Raw genomic sequence first — 23,414 nt, 5'->3', positions numbered from 1 at the left:
ATAACTTTCTTTTTTCTCCACTCACTCTTGTTTAAATGCTTATTAGCTGGTTATTATTCATCCTGGCATAAACCTGTATATCTCTTATCTTTTCTCTTCTGTTTGTTTTTCCATTTTATTGTTTTCTAGGTATACTTTTAGAAAGAGCTCTTCAACTTTATCACCCTATTAGCTTTAAAACTTTTCTGCTATCACATTTAGATAATATATTTATAAAATCTCTCCTGTTAATTTGTTCATTTTTTACAAGTATTAGCACTGTCTTTTTGTTTCATGGATGCAATGTCTTTTCTTATCTCTCACATATATATTTCTTCTTCTACCCTCTGCTTTGTCCTTGTTTAAGTTCCTTCTTCTGATTTGTTTTCTGTTTTTTTTTTTTTTTAAGTTGGAGGCTTTTCTGAATGTTATTTATATCTGTTTACTCATATTTAAGAAAGAAATATCTATACATATATACACACAAAACTGAATTGAACTCTTTTTGTGTTGGCCTGGTTTATTTATGAGTTAGTTTAATTATAGGATTAGCACGAAAGGGCCTGAGTCTTCATGCTGGAAAAACTCAAAATGTCAGTAACGGTGGGAGTTTTTCCCCTCTTGGGCCAGTCGCTACAGTGGGATCCTCCAGTCTTCTGCTTATGGCGTAAACCTTGCTGTCAGTACTCTAGGAGTCAGTGGGGAAAGGGCTTGGGGATCCCACTTTTCTCTGTGAGACTATTAACAAACTTCCCTTTTCAGCACGGTTGCTTCCTTTCCTTTCTGTGTCTTGTCACCCAGTCGGGTATCTCTCTGATCAAATTTCTTGGTAAAACAAAGCTGAAGGATGAGCACTTGTCTGTCTGCCCTGGATGCAGCAGTGTACCTGCTCCTCATTGAGACCACTCCCCAGTTTAATCACTTAACTCACCTTTCACAGGACTTGAAGCCTCAAATCACTATGCCTCTCCGGGGTGGTGCTTGTTGGGTTCTCCCTCAACAGGGAGCTTTTTCTCATTTACTCAGTAGGTTACCAAATTCATACACTTCGCAGGCTTTTTTAATTCTTACATATTGTTCTCTTTGGTGTTCTTTTGCCTTGTGTGATCCACTCACTCATGCATTCACTCATTCAACAAATATTTTTTGAACACTTTCTCTATGCCTGGCACTGTATCAGGTGAAGTGGATGCAGTGAGCCAGTGGGCAGAAATCTCTTCCCTCATGTGTGTTACATTTTAGGAGCATGAGCCAGAGAATAAACAAACAAATGACATATGCAGTATGTCAGATGGTGGTCAGTAACACGTGTGGGAAAAAATAATGCGGTGAAGAGGTAGAGAACATGCTGGTCAGAGAAGCCCCACAGATAAGGTGCTATTTGAGCTGACAGCTGGCAAAAGTGTAGAAACAAGCCTTGCAGCAGAAAGTGAAGGAGGTCCTGCAGCTCTGGGCTGATTACGTGGGCATGGTTAGGTGCTCTTCCTCTGCTCCCATCGCATCTTGAGCATGCTTTAATTATAACACTTATCATTATGTCCTATTGTGATTATTAAATTACATGTCTGTTTCCATGACTTGGCAGAGCTGCTGAACATCTGGAACTTTGTCTTACTAACTTTTATATTCTCAGAATCTAATACATCATATTAGATGTTCAGTGCATAATTGTTAATTCAATGAATAAAAAAGGAAAACCTCAAGTAAATTGCAGACTAGAATCAAGCCCTCAAGCTCTGAGTTTAGGGTTAGGAGCCTGGTTAGGAAGAAAGACTGTATATATGCTTTTGAGGCAAGCAGTCAGTGAGGGAATGAGGCACGATTACTTGCATGTGGCTACAAGCAATAAAAATGGGGTCAAAATGGTTAGCAGAGGGACTGCCCCACTAGTAGACAGGAACTGTTACAACAGGCTATGACAACGAAGACAGATTGCAAACTTCCTACTTAGGCACAGATGAGAATGTAACACAGAAGAAACCGGCTGCAACTGGTTAAAGCCAAGATGGTCGAAAACTTGGCTGACTGCTGACCCTTAGCTTCATTGTGCCTTAATATCATAAAACTTCCATGGGGGAATTCCCACTCCCATCATGCACCTGACGCCATGACAGTTCTGGATTAACCATCTTTAGTCAAGAAAAGGGTGGCACCCCGATTCTGGGAATTGCCCGCCCATTTCCCAGAAAAGCCTTCCTCTTTATCATAGAGTACCCCATACCTTCATTGTGCTTATTCATGTAGTACATGAACCACATTGCCTGTGACTCAATCTTTGAGTGCCTGCACTCGTCCCTTGAGGGTATCCTTGCTTTTGCTCCACAATAGAATGTCTGTACTTTCACTTTGGTCTCATTTCCAGATTCTCTTATGCTTTGAAGACAAGAAGCTGCACTGGCATACTGGCAATGCTTGTAGATACCCTCTGAGATCAGTGTGCTTGTTTATACCAGAAAAAATGTCATCACCAGGCCCCTTAGTCACAAAGCGTATCACTAAGTCATCTTCGGTCATTTTTTACAGTTTCCTAGCCACTTTCTGTTTCCAATCAGTGTAACTATGTGGCATGACTCAGATACAAGTTTCTATAGAAATTTTCTTCTGTGGCTGCTAGTGAGAACCCAAACCAGCTCAGCCAATGAGAGCTCCAGTTGTCACTCCTACCCACACTGGGCCTGCGGGTGACGGGAAGTGTTTATTAGGGGTACGTGTGAAGCTGTTCAGAAGTTTCAGAGTCTTTGTAGCTTTGAAAGTCACGTAGGTTATTTGGGCATGCTCTCCTGAGCCCTCTGTTAGTTAAGCTCTCTGAAGAGAAGGTGGCAGACCCGGTTTGCTGATCGCCCCAGGGATCAGGAGGTAAGCACCATGGAGGAGCTGGGTTAGAGAGGAGAGACTGAACCGTTTCTCCGCCGAAAAAGACAACTGAGGAAATGCCAGCCATGCTATGCACCCCTCTGAGAACTTGAACCTGGGAAAATGGACATGAGCTCTGAAAGGATGGGTTCATTTATCTTTTACTCACTTTAGCCATGTCCTCTGGTGTCTCTGAGCTGGTGTTCCTTAAGCTTCAGATCCCGTTGGGGTTTATCTATCAGTCTGTTTGTAAGACTGACTTTTATGCCAATAGCAAATACAAGCATTTTTTAAGTTAACAGATACTATGAAGTAAAATGCAAGTTTTTCATTTATAAGACAACATAACTTCAGAGAAAATGATGAGTCAATCTTATTAAAATGTGATTAAAATGTGATTGTTATTATATAAGAGGCTTATAGGAAGATTAGTTTCTTATAGACAAGTAGGAAAGCAGGAATCATGCCAAGCTGATTGTAGATATTCAGCAAAGGTAGTGTCCTTCCTTGCTTTCATCAGTAGGACGGGGGCATTTGGATGGCTTTATCATTACAAATATTTTTAATGTTATTTCTTATTTTGAAAATGGTCCTGATAATAGTTTTAATTTTCACTCATGAACTCTACATGTATAAGTAGAGTTTGTCCAGCCCTTACCAGCATATAAGGAAAAACATTATGAGGCCATTAACAGTGATAGTTTAGAATTTATTAACATTGACTCTACTGATGGTGGTATTCAAGCTTCCCTAAAATTCACAATCAGTTATTTTCAGCTCATAGACATCTTTTCCTGTTCTTCGGCTTATTTCTTCCACTTTATATGTTGCTGCTCTGGAAGTCATTAATTGCTAATAATGTCAAACATCTTTTTTATGTTTATTGGATACTTGAGCAAATTGCTCATTCACATCTTTTGCACACTTTTCAAATAGACTGTTTATTGTTTTCTTAGTGATACATGGTTCTCCATGTATTCCAAAAGCAAAACTTCTATTAGCTATATATATATATATGTATATTTCAGGTATCTGCCCAGTTTTTGCCTTATATAAACACTTTGTTTAGTGTGTGTGTGTGTGCACGTGTGTGTGTGTTTCCTACAAAGAAATTAAGAATATGCATGCAATCACATTTGACAAAGTTTGTTTTTTTTTCTGGCTTGTCCTTTTTGTGCCTTGTTTAAGAAACCTCCTTCTACTTCAATGTATTGAGAAATTCTGTGTTTTATTCAACATCATTACTATTCTGTTTAGATAATTAATCCAGCCAGATATATATTTGTGTATGATATAAGAGAAAGGCCAAATATATCATTCCCCGAATATTATCATTTGCCTGAATACTTTTTATAGTTGGCCATTCTTTCCTTGTGATTTTTAACGCCACTTTGATTATGTACCATGCTTTAACTTACATGTGGTCCTGTTTCCACACTCTATTTATTAGTTCATTTTTCTCTATGCCACTGCCATATCGATTTAATTATTATACATTTGTAGTAAGTATTGATACCTAGTAGTAGGGATACTACATCCTAATAAACAATTCAACATGTTTTGCAGGTTTTTGTCTTTATTTTTTTCATTTAGGTTTTAAGATCATTCTGATAAGTTCTATGAAAAACCCTTTGAGATTTTGGATGGGAGTTTATAGATTAATTTGACAACATTGCTGTCTTCATTTTATCAAGTTTTCCCATTTAAAATATCACACATACACCCACTTAAGTAGGTCTTTTAAATCTCCCAATGAAGTTTTATAAGGTTCCCTTTAAAACTCTTAAATATATTGTATTAGATGTTCTTATGTACTTTGTAGTTTTGTTGCTATTGGAAATTACTTTTTTACGTGATTTTTTTCACTCTTGGAGTGGTGCTAGAATAAAGGAATGCATTTCTGCATATTAATCTTATAGTTATAAACTTTTGAATGATTATTTATAATGTTTTGTGTATTATTTTGGATACTATACATAAACAACTATATTACTACAATGTGATTTTGGCAACAAGATACAAAAATAGGTTGATGGACAGAATAAAGAATCCAGAAATAGACTCACTCATATTTGGACAACTGATTTTTGCAAAGGTAAAAAAAATCGTTAAAAAGGATAGTCTTTTTAATATACGGTTCTGGGAAATTTCATATTCATATGAAAAATAAATGAACTTTGAGTCATTGCTTATACTATATACAAAATAACTCAAAACGGTACATACACCCAAATAAAATGATTAAACCATAATATTTTTAGAGGAAAACATAAAATCTTCTCATCTTGAGATTGGAAAAGATTTCTTAAATAAGACAGTGAAAGCATGATCCATGAAAGAACAAATTGATTAATTGCACTTCATCAGGTATATGTATATGCGAAAATTTATCAGATTGTATACTTCCAATATATGCACTGTGTTGTATGCCAGTTATGCCTCGATAAATCTATTTTAAAAATAAAAGGAAAATGTATCCTGTTTCCTTTTTGTTGTAGTGTTTTGTTTGTTTGTTTGTTTTGAGACAAAGTTTTGCTCTTGTCGCCCAAGCTGGAGTGCAATGGCGCGATCTTGGCTCACTGTGACCTCCGCCTCCTGGTTCAAGTGATTCTCCTGCCTCAGCCTCCTGAGTAGCTGGGATTACAGGCCCCCACCACCACGCCCGGCTAATTTTTGTATTTTTAGTAGAGATGGGGTTTTGCCATATTGGCCAGGCTGGTCTCAAACTCCTGACCTCAGGTGATCCGCCCGCTTTGGCCTTCCAAAGTGCTGGGATTACAGGCGTGAGCTACCATGCCCAGCTGATGTATCCTGTTTTCTAAGAATTCCAGAGGTGTTGTATACTTTCTGAAGATGTCTTTCCCAGGAATAGGGATCACCTTGCTTAAGAAGTTCTTACCTATGTCCCATTCAAATCTCTTTTACTACTGCAAACATTTTGTTTATTTTTCTTTAAAAATATTAATAGCTCACCTTGCTTTATTTTGAATGTAGAATCCCTTTTGGTGTTGTAATCTTACATGCTTTGGATTCCTTATAGGTTGATCCCAAAGTCGTCAGATGGAGAGTAAATACAAGGAGATACTCTTGCTAACGGGCCTGGATAACATCACTGATGAGGAACTGGATAGGTTTAAGTTCTTTCTTTCAGACGAGTTTAATATCGCCACAGGCAAACTACGTACTGCAAACAGAATACAAGTAGCTAACTTGATGATTCAAAATGCTGGTGCAGTGACTGCAGTGAAGAAGACCATTCTTATTTTTCAGAAGTTGAATTATATGCTTTTGGTAAAACGTCTTCAGGAAGAGAAGGAGAAAGGTAATGTGGTAGTCCCGCACCTGCCCAGTCCCTTTCTCTGCCAAGCCTGGGCCTTTCCTTTCATGGCGTCCCTGGGATATGACCCCCAGTGCACACTGTTGGAATTTGTTTGCTAACTTAGTGCACCTGTCTCTTTGCCCCCTTTTACTGAGAATCACTTGTAGGAAGTGTTTGTTACAAATTCCACAAATCCATTCCAGCCTTGGTTTGCATCTCTTGTTCCAGCCTTTAGGGTGACCACTTCCATTTATCATCTTTTCTCCTTGCCCATCTTTGTCTCCAGTTCAATTACAGTGAATATGGATGTAGAATTTCAAAGTTAACTTTTCCCAACTCCATTTCCACAGTATGTAATGCTCTCACATTCTACTGAAGTCTCAAAAATATAAATTATTGCATTGGAAAATTGTAAACCAGGATATTGAGCACCTTTTTTTCCTTCACACAGTCTGTTTATTTCTCTCCATGTCCCTATCTTTCTATGGTCCCAGACTATGCTGCTTTCTTTAGGGGATGATCTCCTCCTTCTTCAGGGAGGGAGAATCCTCCTTCAGGGATTCTCTCTCCTCTCTATCTCCAGTGACAGTATAAATTACCCACAGCAAAAAGACTTTTTTAACATCATTCAATAAATCACTCATCATCTCCATCTGAATTATATACATTTAGTTTAAATTCCTGATTTTGTTTACTAAGAACAATTGATACGTCCCGGCTTTATGTCTGAAGAACAAAAAAGAGCTAACAAAGGAGCATATCACTCCAGGACTGTCCCAAATGAGAGTCTCCAAATGCAACAGTTTTAGGATTCAAAGTAAAACCGTAACAGCAAAGATTACAACAGCTTTTAATAGCATTTGTGGGTGTACAACACGGTGACATGGCTTCTCACACATGGTTTATAAGAAGGTTAAATGAAGCCACATAAGTGATACTATGTAGGTCCATAATTCTATACAGATGTAAACTGTGAGGTAGTTTCTAAGGCACTAATGAGAAAGGAGTGGTTGTTTTCCCAGGCTTTAAGTTAGAAGGTGTAGTTCTTTAAGATGGCCCTTAGATGGCGGTAACTACCCATGTTACTTCCATGTAACCAGCTGCCCTGTGTTTCTTATCTGGGATGAGACAGGAATCTATTGGCAAACATAGGCTGAGATATTTAGAAATATCTTCTATTTTGGCAATAAATCAAGAATTAATTCTTCTCTTTGACCAGGATAGCACAAAATTTCCCCTTCTACAATCTTCTCCCCATTTTGCTGTTCTAATGATTCTGGGATTTTGTTATTCTACTTAGCTAAAAAAGATCCAGTTTGGGACTAACTTGGAGACTCAGGAGTAGATCATCCAGAGGCTGTCCCAAATGAGAGTCTCCAAATGTAACAGTTGTAGAATTCAAAGTATGCTTTTGGGCCAGGTGCAGTGGCTCACACCTTTAATCCCAGCACTTTGGGAGGCCAAGGCAGGTGGATCACTTGAGGTCAAGAGTTCGAGATCCGCCTGGTCAACATGGTGAAACTTTGTCTCTACTACAAATACAAAAATTAGCCAGGCATGGTGGCAGGCGTCTGTAATGCCAGCTACTCAGGAGGCTGAGGCACGAGAATCACTTGAACCCGGGAGGCAGAGGTTGCAGTAAGCTGAGATCATGCCTCTGCACCCCTGCCTGGGCAACAATAGTGAGACCCTGTCTCAAACAACAACAACAACAACAACAACAACAACAAAAAACACAAAGTATGCTTCCTGCATGCTCTACAAGAAGGCAACTGAGTTCCTTCATCGCTCTCAAATTCCATCCGTGGACATACTTAGGCCTCTTTTGAATGTAGGAAATTTTTGTGTGTCCATGCTATTTCTATTATTGTATGAAAAGCTTTTGTTTCATTTTTTTGAACAGTTACTATCATTCTTGGTTAAGTGATCCTTCTCTGTTGCCATGGCATGTCTGCATGTAGAGTGCTATATGCTCTTCTACTCACAACCTCACCCCATGGAAGGTAGAAGATACCTGGAGAATCTTTAATGAAGACAGAGGCAATAATTAGTAGAGAGGAGAAGCTTTTGTATGAAGCAAGATGAGAAAATACAAGGACTCATAAGCATAGAAAAAGGAAGCGAAGAGAAAATGTGATCACAGTCTACAGAAGTCCTGCAAGATTAAAATAAAATGCTGAAAATGATAAATGAGATAATCAGTAACAATGTCCACCTGATTATTAAGGCAAATGAGAGATTTATAGTGGGCAGACAAGCTTGTCCACAAATATTGGTACCACTGTGTGTGAGATGAAGTATGGCTGATGTGATGTGGTAGAACGGTAGGTTGATTCCCTTGGCCTCCTTGATGCTGTTTTCTCGCCGATGCTGTGAACATAGAAGAGACTTTATCTGCATACCTTTCTGAAACCAGTTGCATGGAACTAACTTATCATTAGAAGGTTAGTGTAACTTCTTTCTAGAGCAGAGATCCTGCTACAATATCCCTGTCAGACAGTCAACCACTTTCTGATCTTTGAAAGGTAATGACAGAGTACCTACTACCTCATAAAACAGTATCGTTTCTGTTTTTAGTAAAATCAAAGTGATTGCCTTGCTATTTCAGCCCAGAGTTGTTCAAATTCTATCAGAAATGACATCTAATAATTTCTCAGGCCCTCTTCTGCCTGAGAGTGCCTTAAGTCATTAAACACGACCATCTTGTTACATGGTCTTTTTAAAAATCAGGACTAGGAGTTGGCTTTTCACAATAACATATAACCTGACCATAGATGTGGAGGAGCCCAGCCAAAGTATACAACTGCATTTTGTAGGCATTAGTGAGGAGCCAACATGCCACCCATCCATCCATTTCTTCATCCATTCAGTAAATATCTATTGAATTGCTAATAGGTACAAGGAAAGCTTTTAGGTTCTTATGATAAAACAAGGTGTTAAAAACAAATCCAAATTTTATACAGCTTATATTCTAAAGGGAAAGTAGATATTTTTCTTACAGGAAAATTTATGAATGTAATTAATTGAGACAAATGCTCTAATGGAAAGGAAGATGGTTCTTCAGCAGCATGTGTCAAAGGAGCATTAACATAAGCCACGAATTAGAGTTGGTGTTGGTCAAAGTGGGTTCCATAGGGAAGTGACCCTTGCACTAAGCTCTGAAAAATGCATAGGAGTTAAAGGTACCTTCAGTCAGAGGGAACACTGTGAAAATCCCTATGACAGCAGGTGTTGACCTGCTTGAGGACTGAAAGAAGGCCAGTGTAGCTGGAGTACAGAGAGTCTTCAGAGGGCAGGATGGGGTCCCCTCGATAGAAGGACAAGGCAAGGCCTTGTAGAACATAATTAGAAATCTGTGGCCAGGTGCGGTGGCTCATGCCTGTAATCCCAGCACTTTGGGAGGCTGAGGTAGGCGGATCACAAGGTGAGGAGTTTAAGACCAGCCTGACCCACATGGTGAAACCCCGTCTTTACTAAAAAAATACAAAAATTAGTCAGGCATGGTGGCATGAACCTGTAATCCCAGCTACTCAGGAGGCTGAGGCAGGAGAATCACTTGAACCTGGGAGGTGGAGGTTGCAGTGAGACGAGATTGGGCCACTGCACTCCAGCTTGGGTGACGGAGTGAGACTCTGCCTCAAAAAAAAAAAAAGAAAAGAAAAGAAATCAGCCCTTGTTTCATAGCAGTAGTTTATTCATTTTCACTACTACATAAGATTCCATTTAATTGATAATTACATACACATATAAACTCATATACATATACATATATAGAGAGAGAATTGGTCTATTTTTTATTGTTATTTTAGTCATTTGAGGCCATTGTGAAAAATGCTGCTATGAATATTTATTATAAGCCTTATGTACTTATCTTTGTATGTTTGTATTTGTATGTGTGTTTCTCTTGACTGTACACCTGTGAATGGAATTACTGGATGTTAAGGTAAGTAGATATTGAATTTCAATAAATAGAGTCCCAAACCATTTTCCAAAGTGTTATACCGATTTAAGACTAAGACTTCATAGTTTCTTTTGTTTTTTGTCTTTTGTTTTTGTTTTTTGTTTTTTTTTTTTTGAGACAGACAAGGTCTCACTGTGTCGTCCAAGCTGGAGTGCAGTGGTGTGATCACGACTCACTGCAGCTTTGAATTCCTGGGCTTAAGTTATCCTCCTGCCTCACCCTCCCAAGTAGCTGAGACTGAAAACATGTGACATTGCACCTGGCTAATTTTGAAAATATTTTTTATAAAGATAGGGTCTCCCTATGTTGACTAAGCTGGTCTCAAACTCCTGGCCTCGGGTTGATCCTCCAGCCTTGGCCTCCCAAAGTGCTGGGATTACAGGTGTCTGTGCCAGGTCCAGTTTCTTTCATTTTAAAACAAGATTTTTTTTTTTTTTTTTTTAGAAAAATTAACTGCTCTTGAAGATATCTTAATATGGTTTTAGTATTTATTTCTGGTGACATTTGAAAATGTGCACTGCTCATATGTTTATATGCTTATTGGCCATGTCTTCCATTTTTTAATCAGTTGATAAGGAATACAAATCGGTAACAAAACCAAAGCCACTAAGTCAACCTGAAATGAGTCCTGCTGCATCTGCAGCCGTCAGAAATGATGTCACAAAGCAACGTGCTGCACCAAAAGTCTCTCCTCATGTTAAGGTAGGATGAGGAGAGTGGAGTGGTCTTTGTCCTTGTAAGAGCATCACTGTCACTGTCATTTCCCACATTGTTCTCTGTTCTTTATCTCAGAGCATGCAAATAAGGGAATTAAGGCCACAGTGTGAAAAGCACTCTGAGTCACAAAAACAGGAACTACCTCTGATTAATCAGATTAAACACCTGTTGAGCTTCTAATCTCTGTCAGGGCCTGGACACATTAACACTCTGTTATGGTTTGGATTCTATAAGACGAAAACTCTGAGATAGACAGTTGTTTACAGGAAGTCTATTTTAGAGCACTTTCAGAATTAGTATCTGTGAGGAAGTGAAAGGAGTAGAAGAGGAAGAATGTCAAGTCCAATATAGTTGCAATAGAGGCCTTGGCCTACCCCACAGGGAGCTCGGGAGCTGAGAATGCCCTTCAGGGCTCCCAAGACTGGTGGGGGAGTCTGTGGTTTGCACAGACCCAGGCTCTGGGTCACATCAGAGATCTATTGCAGAGACTCTTACACTCGGCCTGGCATGCCTCTGTTTGTTTTCCCCTGTATTTTCCCTTAGTTCTTGACAGCAAATTGCTTTTTAAAAGTAATGTAAAAAAGCCCTTTATACACCTGCATGGACAAGGTGAGGTGGCCCTGTTTAGCTGAGAGAGTAGTGCCTGAAGAGTCTCATTGATGAGAATGATTACTTGAGTCCTGAGGGAGCGGCAGGCAATATCGGAAAGGCCCAACACAGAATCCACCACACATGCAATTTCATTTCCTGTGAAGCAGGTGTTACACCATTTTATAGCTGTGTGAGCTCTAGAAACTGATTACACATACTTCATTCTCTTTGTCTAGAGGAGCCATTTCCTCTGGGTTTGGCCCAGAAACTTCTGGATTTTTCAGAAAACAAGGTTCAAGTATACATGGTGTGATTCCATCACCAGTAATGAAAATATGCATCATTCAGTCTGGAAGACTCAACTAAAGATACATGGACCAAAGAGGACTTTTGTAGTGGAACTCAGTGGAACTGACCTTTACCTGCATTGATCCAAATGCAGTCAGTTATACTGCCCGTCAGGGCCCCTTACTGGCCCCAGCTCCACTGGCCCAAGCTTCAGGTCACATCGGAGACAGCCTTCGAGACTCCTACACTTGACTTTTTATGCCTCTGTTTGTTTTTCCCTGTATTTCCATTTGGTTCTAGATGGCAAGTTGCTTTTAAAAAGTAGTATTTTCTCCCAAAACAAACCAAAAAAGGTATCTTATCTCTGTTAATTCAGAAAAATAAAAAACACAGAGAAGCGAATAAAATTACCTATAATTGTATCATCTAGGAAAAAAATATTGATGTTGGTAAATATCTCTGTAGTGTGTTTGTGTGTGTGCTTTAACTGCTTATTTATCCAAAAAGAAAGAGATTTTTTATCTGTTTAGGACCTTTCCCTTTATTGAGTCAGTTATAACAGTTTATCACATTATTTCTCTAAAGCATTTTTAATATTTGCATAGTAATCTATTTGTGACTATACCATATTTTGTTTAACCAAATTCTATTTTTTATGTATTTAAATTATTTCTTTTTTTATAATTTCAAATAATAAGATATATTTTTAAAATGTAAACCTTAGTGCATAATTCATTATTTAAGGGTAAATCCACAAATGTAGTATCAATTCTCCTTTTAAATTTCTCCTTTAACTCACTTGTAAGATCTCTGACCTAGGTCTCCCCCTTAACTCACATTAAACATAGTCTACATTTTGTTACGTACAATACCTCCCTAGGAATTTGGGGAACCCTGTGCAGGTCACTGAGCTCTCTCACTTTTATACCAGAGTAAAATGAATGTTTAGGACAGTGTTGGATAGAGAAACAAGGATATATTATGCCCGAATGGAATCCATAGAAGATGGAATCAGATTTATCAGATTTACCCCGAGGCTTAGCAATATTTCAGAAATCTGATGAAGTCTTTTTATATAGCACATGGCAAAGCAAGGATTTGGTTTTAGGGATCATTCCTCCAAAACATGTTACACCGTCTTATCTGAATACAGGAGTTGAAATCTTCCTTCTGCACTCTCTGTTCCATCTAGATCATTCTAGGCCTCAAGTCTCTTCTTATCCCCTCTGTGTCTCTTCCCTTGATTCCACCTGTCTTCTGTGGTTTCCTGAGGCTTAGCACTGTGGGTGAAGGAAGGTCCTCTCAATAGTACCTTTTTGACTCACAGCTGATATCTTTCTTCTCTTGTCTTCAGCCTGAGCAGAAACAGAGGGTGGCCCAGCAGGAATCTATCAGAGAAGAGTTTCGGAAAGACTGTTTGCCAGTTATGGTACTGAAAGCAACAAAGCCCTTCACGTTTGAGACCCAAGAAGGCAAGCAAGAGATGTTTCATGCTACAGTGGCTACAGAGAAGGAATTCTTCTTTGTAAAAGTTTTTAATACACTGCTGAAAGATAAATTCATTCCAAAGAGAATGATTATAATATCAAGATATTATCAGCACAGTGGTTTCTTAGAGGTAAATAGCGCCTCATGTGTGTTAGATGCTAAATCTGACCAAAAGGTTGATGTCCCGCTGAACATTATCAGAAAAGCTGGTGAAACCCCAAAGATCAACACGCTTCAAACTCAGCCCCTTGGAACAATTGTGAATGGGTTGTTTGTAGTCCAGAAGGTAAGTTTTCATAGCTAATTTCATATTGATTAGTAAGAATAACGTATTTTCCATCTGATCTTAAAGAGACTTTAGAAAAGGTGTTAATGTCTATACAGACAAAATAAAAAAATACAAAGTTCTAAAGAGCTGCAGAGTTAACATGCCAAAATTCATACGAAAACTCAAAAATTGTTTTTATTGTCAAAAATGTCACAATCCTGTTTCAACTTATTCTTATCCCAGTAGCCTCTGAAAAAGGAATTAGTTCGTTCACATAGTTTTTATTTCTGCGTTATTTTTGTACTTTGTCCATATTATCTTTATTTTAAGTGACTATTGTTGTGATTGCAAAATAAGTGTAGTTGAGTAATCAACCAAATTAATTGACCTGAAAAACCAATATGCAAGTCAGGATTAAAGAACTGTGATTAAATGAAGAAAACAGAAGAAAGAGTTAGCTTGAGGAGACTTATTTATTTCTTTCTTTTTAATTAAAAGTAAACTTTAATGTCGAAAATGCAAACTTGGGGAAGACAGAAAAGATCACATACAAGGCTATCACTTCACACTTGGAAGGTTGCACAGCGGCTGGCGCTCCTCTCTTTCCAGACGGTGGGGCGGCCGGGCAGAGACCCTCCTCACTTCCCAGACGGTGGGGCGGCCGGGCAGAGGCCCTCCTCACTTCCCAGACGGTGGGGCGGCCGGGCAGAGGCCCTCCTCACTTCCCAGACGGTGGGGCGGCCGGCTTCACTTCTCAGACGGTGGGGTGGCCGGGCAGAGGCACTCCTCGAGGAGACTTATTAGAAGTGAGAAATAATAAAGTATTATGACTCTGAGCTTCAGGGAACTAGCCTTGTGGAATGACTTTTTCTGGTCTAGGGCAGGACCTGAAGAACCGTAGAGAGGGAACCTGCTGCCCCTGCATTCAGAGCCTCAGAATAACCTCTGCTGCCTTGGGTTAGTTTTAGAAGGAATTGATAGGAAGACTCTCCAGTCCTCTTGGAAAATTCAAGTGTAAAATGACCTTGGATAGGAAGGTCATGTTCTTTGTCCCAGTTTTCAGCTTTTAATCTGGCCACTAACATATATTGATTTAGTCCACAAAATTAAAGCTAAAATACGATCAATCTCCGAAATAACTGACCAACCTCCTATTTCCTTTTGATCTAGACTTGATTGTGCATTATTTCTTGTCTTTGATTACTTACTAGACTCTCAGCTGGATCTTGCATCATTACCTCATGTCTCTCCTGGACTTGTTGTTTTAAATAGCTGTCTTCAGGCTGGGCACGGCAGCTCATGCCTGTAATCCTAGCACTTTGGGAGGCCAAGGCGGGTGGATCGCCAGAGTTGAGGAGTTCCAGATCATCCTGGCCAATGTGGCAAAACCTGTCTCTAGTAAAAATACAAAAATTAGCCGGGTGTATTGGTAGGGACCTATATATAATCCCAGCTACTCTGGAGGCTGAGGCAGGAGAATGGCTTGAACCCAGTGGGGTGGAGGTTGCAGTGAGCCAAGATTGCGCCATCGCACTCCAGCCTGGGTGAAGGAGCGAAACTCTGTTTCAAAAAATAAAAAAATAAAAAAAATAGCTCTCTTCCAACCCCAGGGTCTTCTTTTTTCCCCTGACTAATCTGGCTACTGGCCCTGGAGAAGCTCCATCCTCTCTATCCAGCAGTTGTTGCTTCTATGGGCCACCCTGGCCTCCTCCTAAAGGAAGGGAGTTTGGGACTGGAAAGATGGGCATAGGAGACAGCATATTCTAAGTAAGACACGTCTGCCTCCTCTGTGTGAACTTGCTAACATCTATTAGATATATACCTGCTAGTTTCAAAGCAGAAACTTTTTCTTCAAGTTGACCCTTGAACAATGTAGGGATTAGGGCTGCTGACCCCGAGCAGTCGAAAATCTGCATATAATTTTTGATTCCCCAAAAACTTAACTACTTAATAGCCTACTCTTGACCAGAAGCCTTACAGACAATATAAACAGTCACTTAACACATTTTTGTGTTATACATATTATATACTATATTCTTAAAAAGTGAGGTAGAGAAAAATGTTATTAAGAAAATCACAAAAAAGAAAATATACTGACTATTCATTAAGTGGCAGTAGATCATCAAAGTTCTTCATCACTGTCTTCATGTTAAGTAGACTGAGGAGGAAGGAGGAAGAGGAGGGTTGCTCTTGCCGTCTTGGGGTGGCAGAGACAGAGGAAAATTCCCATGTAAATGGACCTGCACAGCTAAAATCTGTGTTGTTCAAGAATTAACTGTATTTCTTTTTAGAGCCTTCTTCTGGCATGTCTGATGTGTGACTGATGTGGCATTCCTTAATCAGATTATCAGAGGCTGGATGTTGATTTTCTTTTACAGGTAACAGAAAAGAAGAAAAATGTATTATTTGACCTAAGTGACAAGACTGGGGAAATGGAAGTATTGGCGGTTAGAAACGAGGACACAATGCAATGTAAGGAAGGAGATAAGGTTCGACTTACATTCTTCACACTGTCAAAAAATGGAGAAAAACCACAGCTGACATCTGGAGTTCATAGCACCATAAAGGTGGGAACTGCATGGAGCAAAGTCAACTCTCCAAGGGGGTGATATGTTTTGCTTTCTGTCAGGAAGCTGGACTGGAGCCATTGAACAGGATATGGAATGGAAGACATTGATATTTAGTACACGTCCATCTCCCAGAACTGAGAAACCTCCCTCTTAGGAAACACGTATTCTAGATACACAGTTAAGAGAACATGGGCTTTTCAAGGCAGAGGCGCATACTGTTATGCACACAGAGCCCAAGAAAGAGCTCCTCAGTAACACTACAAGTCTAAAGCAGAAAGCTTGCCCAGAGTTGGAAAAGTCATTCTGAGTAATGTCTTTGAAAGTAGACACACAATAGATACTTTGAGGACACATTTCCCTAGCCAGTCCCACCACGCCTGCACCTACCATAGTCCAGGGCACTTGAGTCCATGTAAACCCCTACTCTTGACCTTCCACCACACCCTCCTACCCATCTCCTGCCACTAGTTGGTGCTCTTCCCCAAGTCTCAGTGTCGGTTGTACTACCTGCTGTCTCTGTAGGAGTGGAGGCCAAGACTTGAGAAATATGCATATATGACCTTGCTAAGTTGGAGTGTATTTCTCAGGTCAGATATTCACTTTGGGAGTATGATCCAAGACAAACCAATGTATTAGAAGGGTGGGAACAAAATAATTTTATCAGAAGGTGATATACACTTTAGAAGGCCATAGTGACTGCAAACAGAGGAGGGGCCACTTATTGACCGCATCTCAGACTGCATGTTTTTTTTTTTCTCCATCCAGGTTATTAAGGCCAGTAAAAAAACATAGAGAAATAAAAAGGACCAATTCAAGCCAACTGGTCTAAGCAGCATTTAATTGAAGAATACGTGATACATCTTCTTCAATCAGATTGTAAGTTACCTGAGAGCAGCAGTTCACAGGCTCCTCTCTCCACCAAATTAGGATAGGATAATTGCTGGATAAACAAATTCAGAATATCAACAGATGATCACAATAAACATCTGTTTCTCATTCATTACAGTATCTCATTTAGTTTGTCAATCCCTTGTCTCAAGCAAAAATACTTTATCAATGTATTATATGTTTATACAAATGTAAAAGTAAACTACATGACAACAATTGCACAAAATACAAGAGGGAAGAATTAGGAGTATACTGTTAGAAGATCCTGTACAACATGTGAAGCAGTGCAGTATTATTTGAAAGTAGATACTGCATAATTAAAAATGTATATTTTGTCCCATAGGGCAATGATTTAGAAATATTTTAAAAGGTATATAAATAATAAGACAATTTGTGTTATTGGAGAAAGAATAAGCATAAAGCCTAACGGAAAACTAGAGAGCCAAAACTAGGCTTGTAAATTTACAGTCTATTGATTTTCTACAAAAGTACAAACACAGTTCAATGGAGAAAAGACTAAAATAAAGTACAAGAACAATTAGATACCTGTACTTAAAAAAACAAATCTGAGCCATTCCTCACTCTTTATACAAAAATAAAGTCCAAATGGATCATTGGCTTTTCATAAACATCCAAAACCATAAAACTTCTAGAAGACATGGGAGAAAATCTGTGTGATCTTGGTCTAGGGAAAGATTAAAGATTTTTTAGATATCACACCAGAAGCACAATCTACATAACATAAATGCTTAATAATTTGAACTTCATCAAAATGAAGAACTTCTGTTCTTCAAAAGGTACCATTAAGAGCATTGAAAGGCAAACCATAGATTGTGGCTTAATATTTGTTAGTCACATAGCTGCTGAAGACCCTGTATCCAGGCCAGGCACAGTGGCTCACGCCTGTAATCCCAGCACTTTGGGAGGCCGAGGTGTGTGGATCACCCGAGGTCAGGAGTTTGAGATCAGCCTGGCCAACATGGTGAAACCTCGTCTCTACTAAAATCCAAAAAAAAAAAAAAAAAAATAGCTAGGCGTGGTGGTGGGCATCTGTAATTGCAGCTACTCGGGAGGCTGAAGCAGGAGAATCACTTGAACCCGGGAGGCAGAGGTTGCAGTGAGCTGAGATCACACCACTGGACTCCAGCCTGGGTGACAGAGTAAGACTGTCTCAAAAAACTAAATGATCCTGTATCCAGAATTTATAAAGAACACTCAAAATTCAATAATTGCAGAACAACCAATTAAATGTTTAAAATGGGCACATAAAAATACACTCAACATAATTCATCTTTAAGGAAATGGAAACTAAAACTACAGTGAGATACCATTATACATTTATTAGAACAGCTAAAATTAAAATAGATTACCCATACCAAGTGCTGACAAAGATTTGGAAAAACTGAAACTGTCGTGCACTGCTGGTGGAAATGTCAAATGGTATAACCTTTATGCAAAAGAGTTTGTCCATTTTTACAAACTTAATACGCATCCACAATGCTAAGGTCTGAGGAGGATACAGAGCCGTTGAAACTCTTACTTATTGCTGGTGGGAATGAAAAGTCTTACAGTCACTTTAGAAAAGAGTTTGGAAATTTCTTATAAATTTAAACATACACTTACCACATGACACAGCAAACCTGCTCTAAGTTTTTTTATCCGCTTGAAATAATTATGTATGTTCACACAAAAATCTGCATGTAAATATTCATGAAAGTTTATTTGTAATTATGCAAAAATGTAAAAAACTCAATTATCCCTCACCTGAAAATTGAATAAGCAAACTTTTGTAGATCCATATAATTGAATTGTACTCAGCAATAAAAAGGAGTAACTACTGACACACACATCTACATGGATAGATCTTTACTCTAAGTGAAAGAAGCCAGACTCAAAAGTTTACATTTTTAATTTCATTTTATGACATTCCGTAAAGGGCAAAAGTATAGTAAAGACTAGATCAGTGGTTTCTAGGAGCTTGGAGTTGAGAGGAAGGCTGGCAACAAAGCAGCAGGAAGGAAATTTTTGTCATGATGAAACTATTCTCTATCTTAACTTTTGTGGTAGTTTCATGACTACATGCATTTGTAAAAATTCACAGAAATTTCCATTAATAAGAGTAAGTATGGTTGTTTGTAGATTATGCCATGATAAACATGGAAAACATGCATCAAGTTGGAAGATAGAATTATGGATGTTTTTGATATTCTGTTGTTTTTTTTATTTCTCTGGAAGAAATACCTATTGCTTTTAAAATAAATAAGAAAGATGACACTTTTTAAAGAGACCCACAGAAATCAGGGACTTTAAAACAATGAATATTCCTTATCCATTAGGTTAATAATGTCCAGGATTTGTGAATGTGATGATGATATGATTAAGGAAAATGTCCTCAGAAGTGTTAATTGAAATATTAGTTTGGCAACATTATTAGTAATTATGCTCATATTATTTGACCCAGTAATTCCACATACAGGTATTTAACCTAAAATGTCAGCTTTAGCGCTATTGCATACCTTAAAAACACTTGGTACAAACTAGTCTGTAAAATGTTTATGAGGACAGATTAGCATCTCTGTGAGTTGTTCTGTCCTCTCTGGTCTACACACTACAGATCTAGGGGAAGCTCCAGCTTCTCATCTACTTGATTTGAGTCCCATGGAGAAGCTCTGATATGTGGTAAGGTGGAAAAATATGACACAGTGCAGTCAAGGCATCAGAGGATGAAGCTATTTAAGTGAAAACAAAATTGAAGAGGCAAATTATTTTGGGCAGAGGGTAATGTTTTTCTTATTTCATTTAAACATAGATTGTCCTTAGAAAGTACAGTTTGAAGGGGAATCAGCATGGTGTTAAGGAAAGCAAGCAAAGGCTGGGATGTAGTAGCCCTCTTAAATGACACTAACTCCAAATCACCATCATCCACATACTCAAGAATAGGCAATTACAGAAAGCTTACATCAAGTGATATGCATATGAAATATTAGACTAGCTGAGAATACAAACATCATCTGTGTATAAAGCAGTCCTTTTCTTAGTGTTCATTAAGTCAAATTTGAATTTAGAGGCAGTTTTAGCAGTCTATGACATCTTAGGATGATGTCTGTTCCTTACTAGCTGAGTGATACTGTGATTTTGACCACTTCACTCAATCTCTCTGAACTTCAGTATTCTCACTGTAGGTGAGAAAACTGACTTCTGTAGCATCTGAAGTTTCTTCAGAATCTGGTTTCCCAAAATGAGCAAAATAATCTTAAACACATATACACACACATATACATACACAGATATGTGTGTGTGTGTGTGTGTGTGTGTGTGTGTATACATATTAGAATAGCATTGGGCAAAAAAATATAAAAATGTCTAATTGGCATCTAAGCCTACTATAATGAAAGACACATAAGCAGAAAGGTAGTAAAACAGTACATTTTTATTATTTCACTCTTTGACGCAGACCACAATGGCAAACTCTAATGCCTCTTTTCCTTATTGGGCATAGATAGCTTTGGACCTTCACAGTAGTGAGAGAACCAGATGGGAAGGGGTCCCCAGAGAAACTCCAGCCTGCACACTGGGCGGAGTGTGCACTGGGATGGAGCCACATAAGTTTGCGCCATTTGCAGTGGAGAGGAGCCTGGCCCCTCCTCTTCCTGGAGGGAACCTGGAATTCAATCTGTGAAGTGAGAAGTGCACTAGCAGGGACTCTGGCTTTGTGGACCATCCCTGTTTCCCTCTTTTCCTTTTCACCCAAAAAACCCTGCCCTCCTCATGCTTCAAGTTGTCTGTGAGCCTAATTTTTCATGGCCATGTGATGAGCACTCCTGTCTTTAGCTGAACTAAGGAAAAGTCCTACATTTTTGGTGCCCAAAATGGGGCTCAAGAATTGGTTAGTGAGATGCAAACCAAGGAAACTTTTTCCCTCTCCTTTCTGAGCCTTTCATCCTCAGACTTCTGAGGGTGAGGGAAATCATGCCCCCACCCCCGTTGCTTCCAGGGGTCAGAACCGTTGACCTCAGCCTCCATGGCCTTCTACTTCCTTTTTACAGATGAACCGGTGAGCAGTGGCCCCTCACCACCCTCCCCTCCCTGCTGAGGCTGGGACACAGAGCCCAAGGCGCCCCAGGTGGCTGGCTGTGTTTTCTGCCATGGCCCCATGGAGTCTCTCCCTCCCCAGGTCAAGGAGGCCAGCTTCATCTCACACTCCATTTTTTTTTTTTTTTTTGAGACAGAATCTTGCTCTGTCACCTAGGCTGGAGTGCAGTGGCATGATTTCGGCTCACTGCAACCTTCGCCTCCCAGGTTCAAGGAATTCTTTGCCTTAGCCTCCCAAGTAGCTGGGACTACAGGCATGTGCCACCACACCAGGCTAATTTTTGTATGTTTAGTAGAGATGGAGTTTCACCGTGTTGGCCAGGCTGGTCTCGAACTCCTGACCTCAAGTGATCCGCCAGCCTTGGCCTCCCAAAATGCTGGGTCTACAGTCATGAGCCACTGTGCCCAGCCTAAGAATGTCACTTTCTAACAGGTCCAAGAACTCCGTTTATCTTGGGACCTTAAGAGAAGAGAATCACTCACCTCACAGGCATTTGAGGATACAAACCCGTAACTGGGCTTGGTTTTAAAAGGTCTTATCTGAGACTCCTTGTGAAACAGAGTTCCATCAAAGCCAATCCAAAAGGCCTACGTAGAAATAATTATTCTTCTTGCACTTTATGCAAATAATCAGACCAAGTGTAAGACTACAATCTATTTTGCCAACAACTCAGTCCTATCATGATTTATGTTTTTTATTGTTGTTGTTTTTTTGTTTTTGTTTTTGTTTTCCAAAAATGAGGACTGGAGAGAGAGAAATTGTGTTTCAAAACTTATCACACATTTGCCATTAAATTCTAAACTCATTAGTTGTTTTTAAGTTTTTACCTATATTTTAGATGAACCTTGCTTGTTCCTGTGAACCAACCAGCAAGCTCCAGCTCCAGCTCAGAAAGTACAAAAGGTATGGGTAATGTAAAAATCTCGATCGGCATCCTAGTTCTGAGCAATAATCCTGCAAAATCCTGCCAGGTGATGGGAATAAATAGGATGCCCATCACGTGAAAGTTTCCTTTTTGGGAAAGTAAGACCAAGGGAGCTAACCAAAGCCAAGCACCATGCACCCAAATCCTAGCAAGCATAACTATAGCCACCAGTTATCTAGGTGTGTCACAAGACATCCTTTTCTCTTCCTTGTTGCAGGAGGACTCAATTCCACAGTTTCAGTTTAGCATTCAGCTGATGATAAGGAGTCCATGCAACATCCCTCAAGACACATTTTTGTCCCAAACTCAATTCATAAATGAGATCTAGGGAATCAAGGCTATTGACAGCAGGGGAGGTAGGGTGTACATAGGTAGAACAGATAATTCCTATCTCCTAGGCCCCCCTGCTTCATGGGTTTAAACCGCTTTACCACCCATGGTGGTGCCTGCCAAGGTTGCTGGGACTTGGGGATGTGAGGATGGAAGAGGGAAAGAGGATGCTCTTCCTTCTCTCCCTCATGTACCCCGGGTATCTGCTAGGAAGAGACGGGAACCAGGGATGCCTGCTCCCCTCTTTCTAGATGAGTAACCATTCATTTTCAGTCTGGACCCCTTTTGAAGCATCCTGAACCTTTAGGACTCCTTTGAAAAAACATCTTTCATTTTTCCTTTCTCCCCCTCAGTTCTCTCTTCACTGATAGGCGATTGTGTCTTTGTACTGTGGGACACTCCCGTTAGATGCATCCTCCAAACTGGGAAGAGTTAATTTCCCAAACCTTAAACTGGTCAGCTTAGTATTGGGCTCAGGGGAAGGGAACCCAGAAGCCCAACATGCTGGCTAAAGGGTAAAGGTTTTTTTTTTTTTAATTTTTTTTTAAACCAGTTGGGCTTCTGACCTCCCTCTCCTTGTGCAAAGTGATAAAAGGCCTCAGGATTTTTGAGCTGTCCTTACCCCTCCCTTTGTTTAGATGCATGTTTTCTGATAATACAGTTTGTCTCTTCTTCCCTTCAGGCCATCAAACTCCAAACAGTCATGCAACTGGAGAGGCGGACAATGGCCCCTTCTGCTTGGAACCCTTAAATAAGCCTCTAAGGGACTTTGACTGCTGTTTTGCCAAAACAGCGCCCCCTGTCAGCAGGAAGCAGTTGAGATCCGTCTTCATCCTTATCCTTATCCTTATCCTTATTCTAATGGCAGTTAGATGCACTTCTTTAGAGGGGTCAATGAGACAGCCAGGTGGGAAGGGGTCCCCAGAGAAACTCCAGCCTGCACACTGGGAGGAATGTACACTGGGGTGGAGCCACATAAGTTTGTGCCATTTGCAGTGGGGAAGAGCCCGGCCCCTCCTCTTCCTGGGTAGAAACTGAAATTCAAACTGTGAGGTGGGAAGCACACCAGCAGGGAGTCTGGCTTTGCAGAGGGACCCTTTCCCTCTTTCCTTTTCACCCAATAAACTCTGCCCTCCTCACGCTT

The 23,414-nt window shown here is 39.7% G+C and overlaps 1 protein-coding gene across 7 annotated transcripts in view; it reads left to right on the top strand.

Annotated features, from left to right (window-relative positions):
• AIM2 (absent in melanoma 2) overlaps positions 1 to 23,410 on the top strand; it is a 130,766-nt gene extending 107,356 nt beyond the window's left edge. For 2 of the 7 annotated variants that reach the window (XM_050758408.1, XM_050758398.1), the window contains 5 exons: positions 5,873 to 6,154; positions 10,681 to 10,814; positions 13,063 to 13,482; positions 15,843 to 16,031; positions 16,800 to 23,410. In XM_050758408.1, the coding sequence (XP_050614365.1) occupies positions 5,893 to 6,154; positions 10,681 to 10,814; positions 13,063 to 13,482; positions 15,843 to 16,031; positions 16,800 to 16,826 (1,032 nt within the window). In that variant the 5' untranslated portion in view covers positions 5,873 to 5,892 and the 3' untranslated portion in view covers positions 16,827 to 23,410. Of the gene's footprint in view, positions 1 to 2,556; positions 2,836 to 5,872; positions 10,095 to 10,680; positions 10,815 to 13,062; positions 13,483 to 15,842; positions 16,032 to 16,799 lie in introns of those variants that run through there. The other 5 variants (XR_007719375.1, XR_007719374.1, XM_050758417.1 and 2 more) reach the window with 5 other exon arrangements.
• The last annotated feature ends 4 nt before the right edge of the window (positions 23,411 to 23,414 follow it).

The sequence above is a fragment of the Macaca thibetana genome, chromosome 1 (assembly GCF_024542745.1).
Source record: "Macaca thibetana thibetana isolate TM-01 chromosome 1, ASM2454274v1, whole genome shotgun sequence".
In the NCBI taxonomy this organism is placed as follows: Eukaryota; Metazoa; Chordata; class Mammalia; order Primates; family Cercopithecidae; genus Macaca; species Macaca thibetana.
The sequence above is the reverse complement of the archived record's forward strand: the minus strand, read 5'-3'. Positions and strand labels throughout refer to the sequence as shown.